This window comes from Oryza sativa, chromosome 6, assembly GCF_034140825.1.
Source record: "Oryza sativa Japonica Group chromosome 6, ASM3414082v1".
NCBI lineage: Eukaryota > Viridiplantae > Streptophyta > Magnoliopsida > Poales > Poaceae > Oryza > Oryza sativa.
In genome coordinates this window covers 9,383,193-9,400,126 of record NC_089040.1, presented here as the reverse complement: position 1 = coordinate 9,400,126, position 16,934 = coordinate 9,383,193, and the positions used below count along the sequence as shown (strand labels likewise).

The following is a 16,934-nucleotide window of genomic DNA, read 5'->3' as shown; positions in this document are numbered from 1 at the left end:
GCTCGCCGGCAAGGAAGGGCGGGGATCTACATCGCTGTGGCCGGATCAGGGCCGTGAGGCGCGACAGGCGGCGACGCAGAGAGCTGCGGCGCGGGCGAGCGGTGTGTCCCAGCGGCAGGGCAGAGGGTGAGCAGTGGCGGGCGGTGGCGCAGAGGGCTGTGGCGCGAGCGGTGGAGTCCAAGTGGCGGGGCAGAGGGTGTGCGGCAGCAGGAGGCGGCGGGGAGGGCTGCTACACGGGCGACGGCGCGGCGAGTGCAGGTGGCGGGGCACTTGGCGCGTGGAGTGTGTGAAGCAGCCGAAGGTCACGGATCCGGCGTCCCTGCCCGCCACGGAGAAGAGCCGGCAACAACGGGCGCCCGGTGCGACTGTGCGAGGGATGACGCCGCACTCGTAATGTGTCCAGTGCAGTGCATGGTGGAGGGTATCAATAGGTATTAGCTAGTACCAACTGGCACCGATGGGGTACCAGATCTGGTACTGACGAGCGTTAGACCTGGTATGAATATGTATCAGGATTGATATCTTCTCTTCATCCCAAATAAATTAAATCGTGTACAAAAGTTGGTATTTTTGATAGAGGAAGTGTATATTACATTCGTATCTCGTAGGGTAGGTATAAGATCGGACACCAATGTGTATCATATTCTGTGAACTCCACCATATACCATTGATACAGATAATGTTTGGTTGCTACTTCTATTTGCTAACAGTTCGAAGAGCTAAAAATATGAAAATTACACTATCTGTTTCCATTCTTTAATTTCAGCAGCAGCATATGTACTCAAGAAATCAACAAGATCAAACAGAAAACTCTCCTGATCGGTGATGAAGCAGCAGCATCTGGAGCAGCATCTCGTTCCACACGTCGATGGGTCCAGGCAGGCACCAGTGCACGCAGTCGTTGTACAGCGTCACCTTCTCGTGCGCCCAGTGCCCGTACCTGCTCGGGTGCCCGTCCGCCCGCGCCACCATCACCGCCGTCGTGTCCATCAGCAGCAGCCTCGCCGCGCCACCGCTCGCCGCCGCCGCCGCCGCCTCCGCCCTCCTGAACTCCTCCACCTGCACCGTGTGGAAGTCGAGGTCCAGCCCAGCCATCCGCGCCGCGGTCGGCCGCGTGCGCCGGCAGTCGCCGCCCTTGTTCCACTCCCCGCCCTCGAAGTGCGACGTCGGCGACAGCGTGCGCACGATCACCGTGCCGTCGAAGCCGGCGCCGCCGGCGCCGGCGGTGAGCGCGCGCAGCGCGGTGCGGAACGCGGCGCGCAGGGAGTAGGTGCGCTTGAGGTCGGCGACGCCGGGGACGAGGCAGTGGTGGCAGCCGACGAGGCGGCCGGCCTCGTGGAACATGGTCGGCCGGTTGAACCAGTTGGCCGTGGAGACGACGACGTAGTCGAAGCCCGCCACGGCGGTGGCCCAGGCGGCGTCCGGCTCGTCGAGGTAGAGGTCCCACATCCCGCCGGCGGGGTCCGACGATTGGTTCGCCGTCACGAGATACGGCGACCGGAAGGCGGCGACGGTGAAGTTGTGGGACTCGTAGCGCACCGTCCTGAACTCTGGGTCCTTCGTCGTCGATACATCTTTGGGGTTCTCCACCTGCAAACAAAAACGGTGATATTTTTAGGCAGATTAATCCAGTAATTTGTGCAAACGTCATTTTTTTCTCTTCGATTACACCATAGATGCATATGCACGTATGTCACAACATAAGTAACACAATACTCATACTTATATTTTCACGAATACGCCTCCTACCATATATTTAGGAGATGAAATCAATGAAACATCCCAACTCTCAATAAATTATTTGAAAGTTATCTACATTTACATAATATCCGTAGATACTATAATTTAAAATATAATGGGTGTGTACGAAGTGAGTATAACTTAACTGATTAGGTTCTTGTTCCTTATGGTGGAGACAGTCCACCTAAATTTAAATTTTGATTTGACATGGGTGCTTATATTTACAGTTAACTATTCTTTCAGTAAAAAAATCTAATGGGTGTGTGAAGTCATGTATCCACCACACTTACTTGTGCTTTCCCACAAAACATCACATTTTTACGCGGATTAATCCCGTAATTTGTGCCAACAAATGTGTCAAAATGTTTTGGTTACCTTGGAGAGGAGGCACATGAGGGACTGCATATGGTTCCTGGCGAGCGAGTCGCCGACGAACGCCATCGACCTGCCCCTCACCACCTCCATGAACGCCGCCGCGTCGAACCGCGGCAGCTCGCACCGCTCCGGCCGCCACCGCCACCGCAGGAACCCGAGGTCCGGCCTCCCGTACTTCATGCAGTTCTGGTGCTCCTGGATCTCCCCGCACGTCGCGTTCGTGTAGTACGGCGCCGCGCCGTCGTCGTCGCCGTCGGCGGCGGGCACCCACTCGCCGCGGAAGATGTCGCAGTCCCTCGGCACCCGCGCCACGACGGCGAGGGGTGTCGGCGACGGCGGCGCGCTCCTGGAATAAGCAGGAGGCGCCGCGGACGGCAGCGACGTCGCGACGACGGTGGGCTCGTACCTTCGGAGGAAAGAAGGGCGGCGCGAGCGCGACGACGCCGTGAGTAGCACGACGACGGCGACGGCGAGCGCCGCCGTGAGGGACAAGGCGGCGCGGCTAGCGAACAGGAGCATCTTCATTATCGGCGATGGCCAGCAACGTGGTACAGATTACAGAAGCAAAACCAAGCAGCTTTAAGCTAGCAGCAGCAGCAGCAGCAGCATTGCAGCAATGGCGTCTGCGCCGCGGGTGAGCAAAGGGGGTGAAACTGAGACTCGTGCTGCGGAGCTAGCTGAGAGTTGAGTGGGAGTAAAAGATACTTCCGTAGAGATGGATGGAGCAGGTCATGTCGTTGCTGCATCTTCACTCTTGTCGCATTGTGGCCATTGGTTCCTGGGGGCAGTTGAGTTGGGTGCATGTGAGTGTACTGGGCGTGTTTCACGGCTACACTGTGACGGTAAAGCTTTCATGGTAAAAAGTTAGATCGGAAATGACTCAAAGTCATGATTAGATTGATGGTCAAGTGAGTATTATAGTAGAGTAAATTGTATTTGTTAGGTGAGTGTAATTTAGTGCATAAACTTGTAAAATACTCGTTTTAGTGTATGAAATTGTATGGTGCATGTGGAGGAAGGCGGAAAGGACACTACATGGCTAATCTTATTGATTTAGAAGCAGATTAGGATACTATGTAAACATATATCTGAGAAGATTGCTATTAGACATACACCTCTTTAGTAAAAATAGAATATAATATAGTGATAGTAGAAAAAGATTAAAAAATCCGAGCAATGATGTAAGGGTTAGAAATATATGAAATTCATCATTTCCACGATGAAGGATAAAGTAGAGACCAAATTTATAAATATTGCATTTCTTATGCATAATCACTACACGTACACACGTCACATCCTAATCAACATCAGCTTTGTAAAATTAACATTACTAAGTTATTTTGGTCTTCGTTCGTACGAACTAGACAAGTTCGTGTACTGAAACGAGCATTTTACAAGTTTATATACTAAATTACACCTATCTAACAAGTTTGTGTACCGCCAATACAATTTACTCAGTATAGTACCTCCGTTTTCTAATACACGATGTCGTTAACTTTTGAGCATATGTCTGACCATTCGACTTATTCCAAAAAATTATGTAAATGTATAAGATATAAGTATGCTTATTATAATTACATAATTCTTTTTAATATGACAAATGGTAAAACGTGTGACAAATTCAATGGCATTATCTATTAAAAAAAGGAGATAGTATAGGCTTTCATCGTTTCCTTTTTTTTCTTTCCGAAAACATTAGGGAATTACCTCCATTTCATTAAAAAGAAAAGAAAAGAAAATCGAAAGTAGGGAAAGTACTACCTCTGTCCCATAATAATTGTATTTTTGTAGGATTCAAATTTGTCTCAAAATAATTTTCACAATAGAGTACTAATTGTTCTATCAATCACTTTTCATTCAAATTTCTTCCTATTATATCCTCAAAAACCCTCCTACTTTTATCTATACACCGATTAATGATGGACATCATAGTCTCACTTTTCAAACCTTAATATATTCCGAAATTATAATTATTTTGGGACGGGTAGTACTGAACGTCATCTAACAAACATGGGTCGTTCGATTTCGATTCCGGATGATGCAAACCATCCGATCCTTCAACTGATGAAACCTTCTCGTGATCCTTCACGAAACTTCTTTTTTCAAGGAAGTCCTTCCACGTCCCTGCTAGGGGAAAAAAAATCGCATTTTGTCGTTCACGGTGTTGCTAGCTAGGCTGCGACCCCTCCTCTCCTTGCAGGCGCCACGCCGCCTTTCCATCCCGGGCGCCACTGCACCGCCGTCTCCACATCCCTGGAGCCCCGCCACCGTATCCTCTCCAACCCCATCCCCTCATCCTCCTCCACCCCTGCCACAGCCTCCTCCTCCCCATCCCCACTGTCGTTTCCTCGCCATCCCCATCGATGTCTTCTCTTCCCCATCTTCAGTGGCACTACCATGACCTCCTCCTATCCATCTCCGACAGAAGCTGCAGATCTGGTGTCCTTCCATCTTCTTTGCTCCCTATTCCTCGCAATGGGGAAGGTCAACACCTCTGCCTCCTTTCGTGCTGGTGACTCCAATGCTTCTACCTGTCTCCATCCCTAATTCGCCACTAGGAGGCACGGTGAAGCAAAGACAAAAGGGAGACGCGGAGGGGAATATGGCGGCAGATTGGGAGGGGAGATGGTCATATGGAGATGGAGGCGGAAAGGGCCTCTTCGTCACGTATAGCAACTTGTGCTTCCACTCCGCTTCCACTTACGGCCTCCGCCTGACCGTGAGTACATTTTATAGAACTTGTCTAGCCTCATGTTCAACTTTGGTGGATAACCATATTTTGTTCATCTGAGGTGCGGCGGCCGCCGGCGTTAGGCCCATGGGGGCGGGAGTGGAGGAGGCCACGCCTCTCCACGTCGTCCTTATCTGCGCCGGCGAGAGGAGGGAGCAGAGGGGAGATATAGAGAGAGGGGAAGAAGAGGAAGGGATTGAGAATGACAGGTGGGGCCCACGTTGACCCCACCATTTTTTTATTATTGTGTGTGAAACTGACATGTGGGTCCCATAAGTTTTATTATTTTTTGGATCGAATTGCCATGTAAGCGCCACGTCAGATGAAGACCGAGTCAAATTAGCCACACGTAGGCGCTACGTCAGCTAAAACCTCCATCCAGACCGCCATGGGACCTATAGTGCACCGGGTTTGACAGTTGAGGGACCCATTGTATCTGGTTTTTCGGTGGAAGGATGAAAATCGGATTCGTTGACAATTTAAGGGACCTCAAATGAACTTATTCCTAACTCCTTATCATTGCAATCAATCATTGATTGATGCTTATACAAAACATTTCAGTAAAGGGCCATGTTGAACTGGTGATAATTCCATAAATTATACAAATTGAATAGGCTGCCACATTTCCAAATTAAATGGTAATCTAATTTATTTCCTCGGTTAATTAATTTCAGGTATACCGTAGCAACGATGTTTTAGTGCTGCTGTAAAGAATATAACAATGGACATAACTGTAGTTGGTGCAACTGGAGGATAGAATAAATTAACATGAAGTTTCAACTAGAGTTGCAGTTAGTAACATAGGAGTATTATGTTAATTGCCTCATTACTTTTGGAGAGGTTCATACCAATTTAGTTTGTTTTTATACTATTTCTGAATCAATGGTTTGTTCTATTAACATGTTGTAACCTCGGAATAATTCCTTTCATGGACGGTCACCACCATAGTCTTTGTCTCTATTGTGCTAGTACTGATTTCTACGAAAGAACAGTCAAGGGGCCTGTTTGGGGGAGTTAGCTGTTGTAGCTTCTTCCAGAATCAGAAGCTCCCCCCAAACAGTCATCTTTTGGTCTAAATTTTGAGAATCTGTAGTTATAGAATCCATAAAATAAACTAGAAGCCTTTCTAGATTCTCAGAAGCTGGCTACCAGTCAGCTGCTTCTTAGAATCTTAAGCTCTCCCAAACAGGCCCAAGGTCTCATTCCCAGCTGCTTAATTCGATTGTGTCATGTCTCTTATCATCCTTCCCTGTCTATGGATTTGGATTTTAGCCTTTCAAATATATATGCACATTATAAATTCTAACGTTTGCTAACTTCTCCTTTATTTCATAAGCCCAAAAGACCAAAATGATTTGGCTCCATGATTGCCTAGAGAGTTACTCTAAGTTCTTTACCATCTATTAGATGTACACAACTCAACATTTAAGCTTAGAACATACTATATGCCTTATTCTGCATTGGCATCGGAAAAGAAATGTTGTACTCTTTGTATCAGCACTACAGATACAATTTGTTGAGTTTGGATTTGCAATGTTGGCTGTGTTTAGTTCCCTTTAAACTTTAAACTTTTCAGTCACATCAAATGTTTGGACACAACATGGAGTATTAAATATAGATGAAAAAAACCAATTGCACAGTTTGCATGTAAATTTCGAAATAAATCTTTTGAGCCTAATTACACCATGATTTGACAACGTGGTGCTACATTAAAAATTTGCTAATGACGGATTAATTAGGCTTAATAGATTTGTCTCGCAGTTTACAGACGCAATCTGTAATTTGTTTTGTTATTAGTCTACGTTTAATACTTCAAATATGTGTTCGTATACGTCAACTTTTTTTTTGCCAAAAGAACTAAACACGGCCTATAGTCTTTAAATGAAGTAAGATTTCAAAATTTGTAACCACCTTCTTATCATATATATAATGGACCATATATGCAGGGTTATTATACGGGCATTTAAAGTCGCGTAAAGCGTGACAACATGGCTAGTTATGTTAGTAAATCAAGAGAAAAAAAACTTCAGAAAATCAGAACTCACGACACCAACAACCACTGTGTCAACACTAAAGACCACACCGGAAAGCAACTCAATCACTGCACCTAACAACACATTTGGTGCACCCAAAGCAACATGTATCATTATAAAGTGCTTTTAACGTAAATATCGTACTCCCTCCATTTCACAATGTAAGTCATTTTAGCATTTTTCACAATTATATTGATAGTATCTATATAGATTTATTAACATCAATATAATTGTGGAAAATGCTAGAATGACTTACATTGTGAAACGGAGGGAGTAGTAAGTAGAGGAACTAAAAATGTATGTAAACAATAAAAATGAGTCAAACCAAGTAATAACTCCACTTAAGGTGATTCTAATATTGAAATCGTCTCAGGTACAACTCTGTCATAATTTTATCATAATTTAGGCTATTTACTAACAACCTAAACATATATATATCTATTAAATTCATCCCTACTAAATGTTAATGCTAATTCTCTCTTCTCTCGTAAAGCCATATCATCTCAATTGATTTTGTCTTTGAATGATTCATTAGGGGTACAAATTACACCCTTTTCTCCCCAAAAGCCTCCTCATACAACACACTCATTTGTATCCTTTGGATAATTTATCAAGGTACAACATATATAAGCACATAAAAGAAAAAAATGTATAATAATAAAGTAAGAAATAAAATTTTACAACTCATATATACTATTTTATTAGAAAAATCATACAATATTTGAAAAAGTACCTTGAGGTATATATCTAAACTTTACGCTAAAATTTTTGCTAACTTAGGTAATTAGTACCTGAAGGTACCAAACTTTACACTGGAAAATATGGTACCTCCAGATATCCTTTTAAGGATGATAAAATTATATATTTTATTACACAATTCTCCCGTAGTAATGCGCGGGTATCCATCTAGTTTACTTAACAAAAGAATATTTCCACATCTTGGGTGGAAATCATTAGAAGACGGCATATGTCACAACCCAAACTGTTAAGTACAGTAATTAACCATTAATCCTTCCTATGTAAGTTAATTAAGCCTTGATAATCCTAATGATTAAATATGTTTATCAGACCTTAATCCAATTATCGTAGCTCCTAATTACAATATTTAACCGTTAATCTGGTTTTAAGTATAGTGATTAAGTGCTATATATGCACGTGCTAACGCTACGGCGGTAATTGATGGCTTGTTATGTTGGCTTAACGAAATAAATAATTGAAACTGAACTCTTACAAGGGAAATACGCTTGTAATAGTACGTCTGTTTGTGTCACAGTACCATTACTAAGAAAACCGGATTGGTGCCGGTTGGGAAGCCCACTTAATGCCGGATTTGCTTTGAATGCAAATTATGAGTGGTTAAAATAATAGGTTTATTATATCTCATGAGTTAAACACTATGCTGTTCCCACTTTCAAGAGAGCTAAAAATATATTTTACATCTTAGTGTGTACTTAACATTGTATTTCTTTTCAAAACTGTCAGGGTTATAGATACCATATACCTAATAGTAGTTGACTAAATCTCGGCAGGACCCACCACATACTATGTTTTATACGAATACAACCTTCGTATATAGAAGGAGTTTCGCATAAGGAAGGATGAATAGAATTCTACATGGAAACGACAAGGACTTGTATCCATATTGGTCTCCCTAGTTCTACTTGGACAAGGGGACACCTATGGGTATAATACAAGACCCCCTAGGAGGAGAGGGGACACGGAACAACAGAAGCCACAAGCCAATACAAGCCTACATACGCCAAGACAAGCTGCCAGATATCGACATCAGAGATAAGCCTAGGAAAACCCCATATGGTACCTACGGGAACCAAAGAGAGGAATCTAGCGCTATCTCTGATCTCGTCGGGCACAGATTTGAGGAGGAAGACTACTCTGTTGTCGACTACGTGATGATATTTCAGTCCGTTATGTCGACAACAGTTAGATAGGCTACCCCAAATATTGTACTAGTGTGATTATGATGAATAAGAGTAACGACCGGCTTCGGCCAATAGGATGTAGGGCTATTACCTGACAAAATCAGGGGCCCAAATCTGTATAAAAATCCCTGTCTATGTTTTTTTACCTCAGTTTCGCATATATCCTAGTTTCAACAATCCCCATACTATGCAAATACCGGATTCGCGACATCAAACATCGACAAAAACCTATATAGCAATCTTTGTTTTCCAAGTCTACATGCTATAGTTGTTTTAGCTTAATGTTTTACACCTATATATTTGTCCTCAAAAAATAAAAAATATTATGTTATTAGTGTAAAATTGGACTTATCCAGATATGTTATATTTTTATACATATTTTAAAAATGAAAGCTCACGTTTTATGGTCAGAGTTACAGAAAATCACATGTGTTATGAATTGTAACACGTAACCACGGGTTTTATAGTCTAAATGTTTTATAAAACCAACACACTCTATGTTTTGTGAAACTTTTGAACCATAATAGATGGGGTCAGGTGGCACTAATCGTAATACCGGGTTTTTATGCAATTAACCACAAAACATCAGGTATTTTGAAATTTGCTCAATATATTTTTAAGACATCCATGGTCAAATTTAATCTTGAAGACTTTTCAAAATTAAATACTCTAATAATCCAGATAGAAAATAAAATTATACATAACTATACATACATAACGCTTGGACTATATTTGCATTAGTCACTAGTGGGGTGTGGTGGTGAGTTATGCATGGATTAACCTAGTATATGTATTGCACTTTCCATAGAAATTTAGTGGCTTTAGAGATTTACTGTTGGTATTCATCTATATGAGTATGTGTTAGATGGTACATCCATGTAATCGGAGAAAAAAAAATTAAGAAACGTATACGACGCTGGGTTGGGGAATATCGTGTGATAGGGAAAAATAAGATTTAGACATAAAGGATGTTGGATAACACGTGTTAGGGGAAAATGGATTTAGACATAAAAGATGCTGGATACAGAAGAGAGGAGCCAAATAGCCAATGTGCTTGTCTGCATGTGTGTTGACAGACGCTTTGTGTAATTTGGAAAAAAAAATATGTACACGACGACACTGATCTGACTAGATAAAATCGGTATCATTTCGGGTTAGGAGGGCCGTAAATCGGACGACAACCATGGGTGTGGCTGATCGGCGACCAGCCGCGCGGGCCTGCACCCGCGCGGTCAGTCCTGCCTGTCAGTCCATTAGTACAACAACTACTGCTACAATACTACTAATACTAATACTACTATCACTACATTATTATTTCTACCTGTAATACTAGTACTATTATAATTGTTTTTATATGTATATATACACATATACAAAGTTTATATATGATGTATACAAAATTTATATACATGTATACAAACTTTGTATACGTGTATTTTTGGTTTTTTTATATACGTGTATGTATAAAAATAAAAAAATACACACATATATAAACTTTGTATACGTGTATACAAAGTTTGTATATATTATATATGCATATACAAAAGTTTTAGGTTTTTATTTACGTGTATGTATAAAAATAAAAAAAATATACATATATAAACTTTGTATACACGTATACAAAGTTTGTATATACCCGTATACAAACTTTATATAGACGTATATAAAGTTTGTATAGGTGTATACAAAGTTTGTAAACGTATGTATAAAACAAAAATAACTGAAAAAGATACGAAAAGAAAAAAACAGAAAAAACAAAAAAAAAGAAAGAAAAAAACAGAAAAAAGAAAAAAGAAACCGTCCAAAAAAAATTGGGCCAATTCCCTACATGCCCATGTAATTTCACCCAGTCCCTTCTACGCCCCTGAAATTTGTTTGATCTCTTATATACCCCTGAGTTTTTATTCCGATCCCTTATATACCCATTCCGTTAGTTGACCATTAATTTGACCGTTAGTAATTGTAGAAATTAATTTATTGTCCTTGGTATATTGTTAAAAGCTAGAAATGTTTTATGTGTAAATTATTTGTGATGTGAAAATCAATAAGGAATAAATTACTAAATATTTGTTATGAATTTTTAAAAATAAAACATTATTTCATTAAAATAAAAAAGATTTATTGTAAAAAAAGTTCTGCATAAAATTTGAAAATTACTTTTCAACAAATATTTAGTGAAAAAAGATTCGTTGTGAAAAAACAAAGGGGGTGTAATTAGTTTATCACAAATTAGAAAACAAATTAAAAAATTTTAAATAAATTTCAGATCAAATTTGATGAATTTCGTATATCTTCCCAAAAAATTAAACCTAAATAACATTTAGTTTTTGCTCTTAATTTTTTGGTGAAACTAATGTATGGATTTAATCATAATTTTTAAAAAATAAATAATAATAAGTTTTATTTTTTAAGTTGGGCATTAAATGATTATATTGCTTGTATTTTGTATAAGTTAATTTTTTCATATGAAAATTTATTGGGTAGGTACCACATATGTATAGGATGGGTAATATAGTCATTTTAAAATATTTAACGGTCAACTAATGGTCAACTAACGGAGATGGGTATAGAGGAGATCAAAATGAAAACTCAGGGGTATATAAGGGATGATGTCAAATTCAGGTGTATTGAAGGGATTGAGTAAATTTTCAGGGGTATATAGAGAATTTTCTCAAAAAAATTCCACGCGCCGTCCTCCACCCTCCTCCCGCGCGCGACACGCGTCCAGTCGCGCGCGCGCGGGGGAGGGGGCGCGCGACTGAACGCTAATTAGCGTTCTCGGACAAGCAAACCTGTGGGCGGGTTGATCAACACGACGTCAGCCCACGGGCCGAAGCAGATGCGGAGCTGGCGGGAGAAAAACTAGGCCGAGCGCTCCACGTCTCTGACTAGGCCAGCCCAGTGGATTAGTCAGCAGTGGGCCTTATTGGGGTTGAATATGTCAGTCAAACTTTGTAGGCAAAGGATTAGGAGAAAAAAATAAGGGAGTAAGCTATATTTATGACGCTATATTTTTCACCAAAAAGTAGTCAGCATGTATTTACATTGTAAGTACATAAATTACATATGTAATTTTAGTGTATGTGTAACGTAAGTCCCAAAATTACATATGTAAATCCGAAAATTACATATGTAAGTTTTAAAATTACATATGTAATCTATTATATTATTAAAGGAATAGAAAAATGAGTCTCCACGTTCGCTCTCATGATCTAGAAATTCTCACATTAATCGGAGAAAAAGAAAAGGCAGAGTTCATATAGAAATACAATTTAGAAATAGCTAAAATTCGGAATTGAAAAAATAAGGAATATTAGAAGAGGAGACTAGAGTTCATATATAAATACAATTTAGAAAGAGTTGAAATTCGGAATTAAAAAATAAGGAATATTGGAAGAGAAGACTAGAGTCCATATGAAAATAGTACAATTTAGAAAGAGTTGAAGTTCGGAATTAAAAATAAGGAATATTGGAAGAGAAGACTAGAGTCCATATAGAAATACAATTTATAAATAACTGAAATTCGAAATTAAAAAATAAATAATATTAGAAGAAGAGTATAGAGTCCATATAGAAATACAATTAAGAAATAATAGAAATTCAGAATTAAAAAATAAGGAATATTGGAAGAGTAGACTAGAATCCATATAGAAATATAATTTATAAATAACTGAATTCGAAATTAAAAAATAAAGAATATTGAAAGAAGAGTATAGAGTCCATATAGAAATACAATTAAGAAATAATAGAAATTTGGAATTAAAAATAAGGAATATTAGACGTAGAGTATAGAGTCCATATAGAAATTTAAAACTAACTAAAATTTGGAATAAATATAATAAAATTAAAAGTAGAGTTTAGAGTCCGTATAAAAATATAATTTACAAATAACTAAAATTTGAAATTTAAACAAAACATGGGAATAAAAGTCTAAAGTCAATATAGGAATACAATTTAGAACTAACTAAAATTTGAAACTAAAAATTAAAGAATATTGAAAGATGAGTTTAGAGTCCACATAGAAATACAATTAGAAATAATAAAAATCTTAGAATTAAAAATAAATAATTTTGGAAGAAGAGACTAGAGTCTATATACAAATATAATTTACAAATAATGAAAATTCGGATTTAAAAAATATTGAAAAACGAGTCTAGAGTCCATAGAGGAATATAATTTACAAATAACTAAAATTTGATATTAAAAATAATTAATAACTAACACGTATATAAAAATACAATATGAATATTACACATTAGTAGTTTCGTAAAGTTAGTACAAAATTTAAAATTATGCTGTCATTTTAATTTATTTGAATAATACATTAAGAAAACATATATACTATTATATGAGAGAAAATATAATGATGCTAGCCGCGCAATCTGTGCGGGCCGCCATGCTAGTTATAGTGTAAATAGTATGTAACTATGATGTAACTAACGTGTTATCATCCATATAGGAAAAATCCGATGCTAATAAAAAAAGTCAAAGGATTAATAACGATAAAAAGGAAAGCTGCATCCCTCAAGCGTTTATCCACCGTACATCAAATCATCAACGGCAGAGATCCGACTGTTTTCACAAAAAAACATGCGACACAGATATAGCTCATCCGAAAAAAAGAAAAGAGCAGCAAATCCACGCATGAATCATGTCCTTTTTTTTTAACAGCAAAAACGCATGATGCTCGTACTTGACATGCGGCTTGCCTTTGTTCCCGCGCGTTGGTTCGCACGCTAGAACTGATATACTCTCTCTCAAAATACTACACACACAGAGACTTTAGATTTGTTTGGTAGACTTTTAATTTCTAAATTTAACTTTAGAAGTTAGGTTTAAAGTGGAGTTACAAAACAGATTAAACCTAGCTTCATCTCTCTAGTTTATTTTGTGAGAGCTTTCCACACAGCTTTATTTTTATTTTCGGTGGAGCTAAAACTATTTGGTTGGGTTTCAGCTGAAGCTAAACCGGTGTGAAACATGCTCTTTACAAGTGCTTCGAATCATCAGGGTTGTGCGGAGGTGCTCGATTCCGCTTTGCATGACACACTGATGCCATCTCCATCCATGGCCTCCTGCAGAACGAACCGCACGCGCACGGCCGGCACCCTCATCTTCCGGCCCATTTTGGCGTGTTTTCCCTTTGCATTCTGAGCGTTTCCTTCGCCTCCCCGTGCCTCTCAATTCAAAACTTCTTTTTTATCGATTGCTCAGATTGATTCTGTTCCCCAAAGCTAGCGCTTATCAAAATCGAATGGGACTGACACCATCATCCACTTGCCCGTCACGTGAACGATCTGAAGTACTACTCATCCATACACGCTGATCGCTAATTAAACAGGACCAAAGCGAGCACTTTTTGCCTTAAACCCCGTAGAACACACCGCCGTCACATGAACCCAACCGGACATTGCCTCCAAACCCCTGGAATAATAATACCCGACCATACGGCTATCCCGTTCTCCACAGTTTAGTTTTTGTTACCACGTTATTCAAACTGTTAAACGGTATTGTCGATACGAAAACATTTTATATAGAAACTTTTCTAAATACTAAATGAACTTACTTTTTAAATTTAAAATAAATAAAACTTAATTAATCATGTGCTAATAACTTTTTTTTTCATTTTAAGTATTACTACGCACTTAATTTTTGTCCGCTGGATTCTCGAATGCGGTCAAAGTGCAACGACGACGTGACCACCCGAGGTCAGATATTTATTAGCTGCAGCGATCGAACTCGCCGTCTCACCTGCGACGCAGTCAAATCGATCGCCATTGCTGCAGCTTGGCAGCTTCTGTAGATAGATATTACACGTTGCCAATGACGAAGAAGAAGCTTCAGGTCGTCAGGCCCAGAGCGGTGTCGCCGCTCCCGGCGCTCGCCGCCGCCGCCGCCGTCGCCGTCGTCCTCCTCCTCCTCACGGCGGCGGGACGCCCTTCTTTCCTCGGAAGATACGAGGCTATCACCATCAGCGGCGTCGCGTCGCTGCCGTTCGGTTACTCCTCGGAGAGCGCGCGGCGCGCACCACCGGCCGTCGCCGTGGCGCGGGTGCCGAGCGACTGCGACATCTTCCGCGGCGAGTGGGTGCCCGACGACGGCGGCGGCGCGGCGCCGTACTACACGAACGAGAGCTGCCCGTTGATCCAGGAGCACCAGAACTGCATGAAGTACGGGAGGCCCGACCTCGGGTTCCTCCGGTGGCGGTGGCGGCCGGAGCGCTGCGAGCTCCCGCGGTTCGACGCGGCGGCGTTCTTGGAGCTCGTCAGAGGCAAGTCGATGGCGTTCGTCGGAGACTCGCTCGCCAGGAACCATATGCAGTCGCTCATGTGCCTCCTCTCCAAGGTAACCAAAATATTTTGGTACTACATTTTTTTTTCTTACATATTTTTTCATCAGGATCAATCCGCGAAAAGAAATGTAATCTTTTCGCACAAAGTACAGGATTAATTAATCCGCGTAAATTGTGATCTTTTGTATACAAAGTACAGGATGAATCCGTGTACGAATGGTGATATTTTGTACATAGTACAGGATTAATGTGCGTTAAAATTTCGATCCTTTTGCACAAAGTACAGGATGAATCCGCTTAAAATTAAATTGTGATGTTTTTTTTTTTTGAAGGTGGAGTACCCGAAGGACGTGTCGAAGACGACGGATCCGGGGTTCAGGACGATGCACTACGGGTCCCACAACTTCACCATCGCCGTCTTCTGGTCGCCGTACCTCGTGACGGCGAACCAGTCGTCGGACCCCGCCGCCGGAGGGCTGTGGGACCTCTACCTCGACGAGCCGGACGCCGCCTGGGCGGTCGCCGTGGCGGGCTTCGACTACGCCGTCGTCTCCGCGGCGAACTGGTTCACCCGCCCGTCCATGTTCCACGAGCGCGGCCGCCTCGTCGGCTGCCACTACTGCCTCGTCCCGGGCGTCCCCGACCTCACGCTCCGCTACTCCCTCCGCGCCGCGTTCCGCACCGCGCTGCGCGCGCTCGCCGCCGGCGCCGGCGGCGCCGGCGTGTTCAACGGCACGGCGATCGTTCGCACGCTGTCGCCGACGTCGCACTTCGAGGGCGGGGAGTGGAACAAGGGCGGCGACTGCCGGCGCACGCGGCCGTCCACGGCGAACGAGACGCGGATGTCCGGGCTGGACCTCGACTTCCACACGGCGCAGGTGGAGGAGTTCAGGAGGGCGGCCATGGCGAGCGGGCGGAGCGCGGCGAGGCTGCTGCTGATGGACACGACGGCGGCGATGGTGCTCCGGCCGGACGGGCACCCGAGCAGATACGGGCACTGGGCGCACGAGAAGGTGACGCTGTACAACGACTGCGTGCACTGGTGCCTCCCTGGACCCATCGACGTGTGGAACGAGATGCTGCTCCAGATGCTGCTGCTCCATCAACCAGGAGCTGTTTCTGTTTGATCTTTGTAGTTTGTTCTTGACTACTACTTGTTGATTGGATTAAAGAATAGGTTCAGTTCACCATTTCGACCATCAATTTTACAAGTGCTCGAGTGCACAATGTGTAGAATTCCACTCTGATCACTTATGTGCCTAATGACGTATCAACAATTGCAGTTTTCAAGCTTTAACAATCGAGTAATTAGCCAATCATCTCAGCTTCATACTGCCGCCGGGCTGGATAGGTAAGGTTCACATTTTTAGTTTTAGCACAAGTGGATCAAGTTGGGATATGTGCGCAATCCGGGAAGTGGGTTTCTTGTGTCATCATCAAAATTCTCTGCATACGGCTTTAACGGGGAAACTGTTTTAAACCTTAAGGGTGTGTTTGGATAATGAGTTACGAGAGGTGGGATTGGAAAATGGAAATGAATGGAGGAACATGATGAAATGGAGTGAGAAGAATGGATAGCTAAAATTGAAACTTATCCTTTCAAGGATGGGAAATCATATCCCAAACCTATTATCCAAACATGGCTCCCATCATTTGTCTGCAAACCATTTAAATAGTTATGAAAATAGAAAAAAATGGCAACATTCATATATCATATATAGCACTGTACAAAAGTTTAGGTCCAAACTTAACTCATGCAATGAGATATAAAAAAGATAAATTCGGATAGGAATAGTAGTGGTAGTATTCATATCCTAATATGT

General features: G+C 41.7%; 2 protein-coding genes and 1 long non-coding RNA gene across 3 annotated transcripts; 2 read left to right on the top strand and 1 right to left on the bottom strand.

Annotated features, from left to right (window-relative positions):
• Positions 1–539: 539 nt before the first annotated feature.
• LOC9269933 (protein trichome birefringence-like 21) lies at positions 540–2,827 on the bottom strand. Its single transcript, XM_015787088.3, has 2 exons — positions 2,116–2,827; positions 540–1,590 (listed from the first exon to the last, which is right to left on the bottom strand). The coding sequence occupies exons 1-2, from the start codon at positions 2,638–2,640 to the stop codon at positions 799–801; spliced, it is 1,317 nt and encodes a 438-aa protein (XP_015642574.1). The 5' UTR covers positions 2,641–2,827; the 3' UTR covers positions 540–798.
• Positions 2,828–4,297: 1,470 nt separating this feature from the next.
• LOC9267469 (uncharacterized) lies at positions 4,298–5,145 on the top strand. Its single transcript, XR_010741797.1, has 2 exons — positions 4,298–4,834; positions 4,908–5,145. It is a non-coding gene; the product is annotated as an uncharacterized lncRNA (long non-coding RNA).
• Positions 5,146–14,549: 9,404 nt separating this feature from the next.
• LOC4340733 (protein trichome birefringence-like 19) lies at positions 14,550–16,441 on the top strand. Its single transcript, XM_015786534.3, has 2 exons — positions 14,550–15,164; positions 15,444–16,441. The coding sequence occupies exons 1-2, from the start codon at positions 14,643–14,645 to the stop codon at positions 16,236–16,238; spliced, it is 1,317 nt and encodes a 438-aa protein (XP_015642020.1). The 5' UTR covers positions 14,550–14,642; the 3' UTR covers positions 16,239–16,441.
• The last annotated feature ends 493 nt before the right edge of the window (positions 16,442–16,934 follow it).

Coding starts and splice junctions, on each gene's coding strand:
- LOC9269933 (XM_015787088.3), bottom strand. CDS start 2,640: ATGAAGATGCTCCTGTTCGCTAGCCGCGCCGCCTTGTCCCTCACGGCG. Junction 1,591..2,115: donor TCATGTGCCTCCTCTCCAAG/GTAACCAAAACA, acceptor TTTTGTTTGCAG/GTGGAGAACCCCAAAGATGT.
- LOC4340733 (XM_015786534.3), top strand. CDS start 14,643: ATGACGAAGAAGAAGCTTCAGGTCGTCAGGCCCAGAGCGGTGTCGCCG. Junction 15,165..15,443: donor TCATGTGCCTCCTCTCCAAG/GTAACCAAAATA, acceptor TTTTTTTTGAAG/GTGGAGTACCCGAAGGACGT.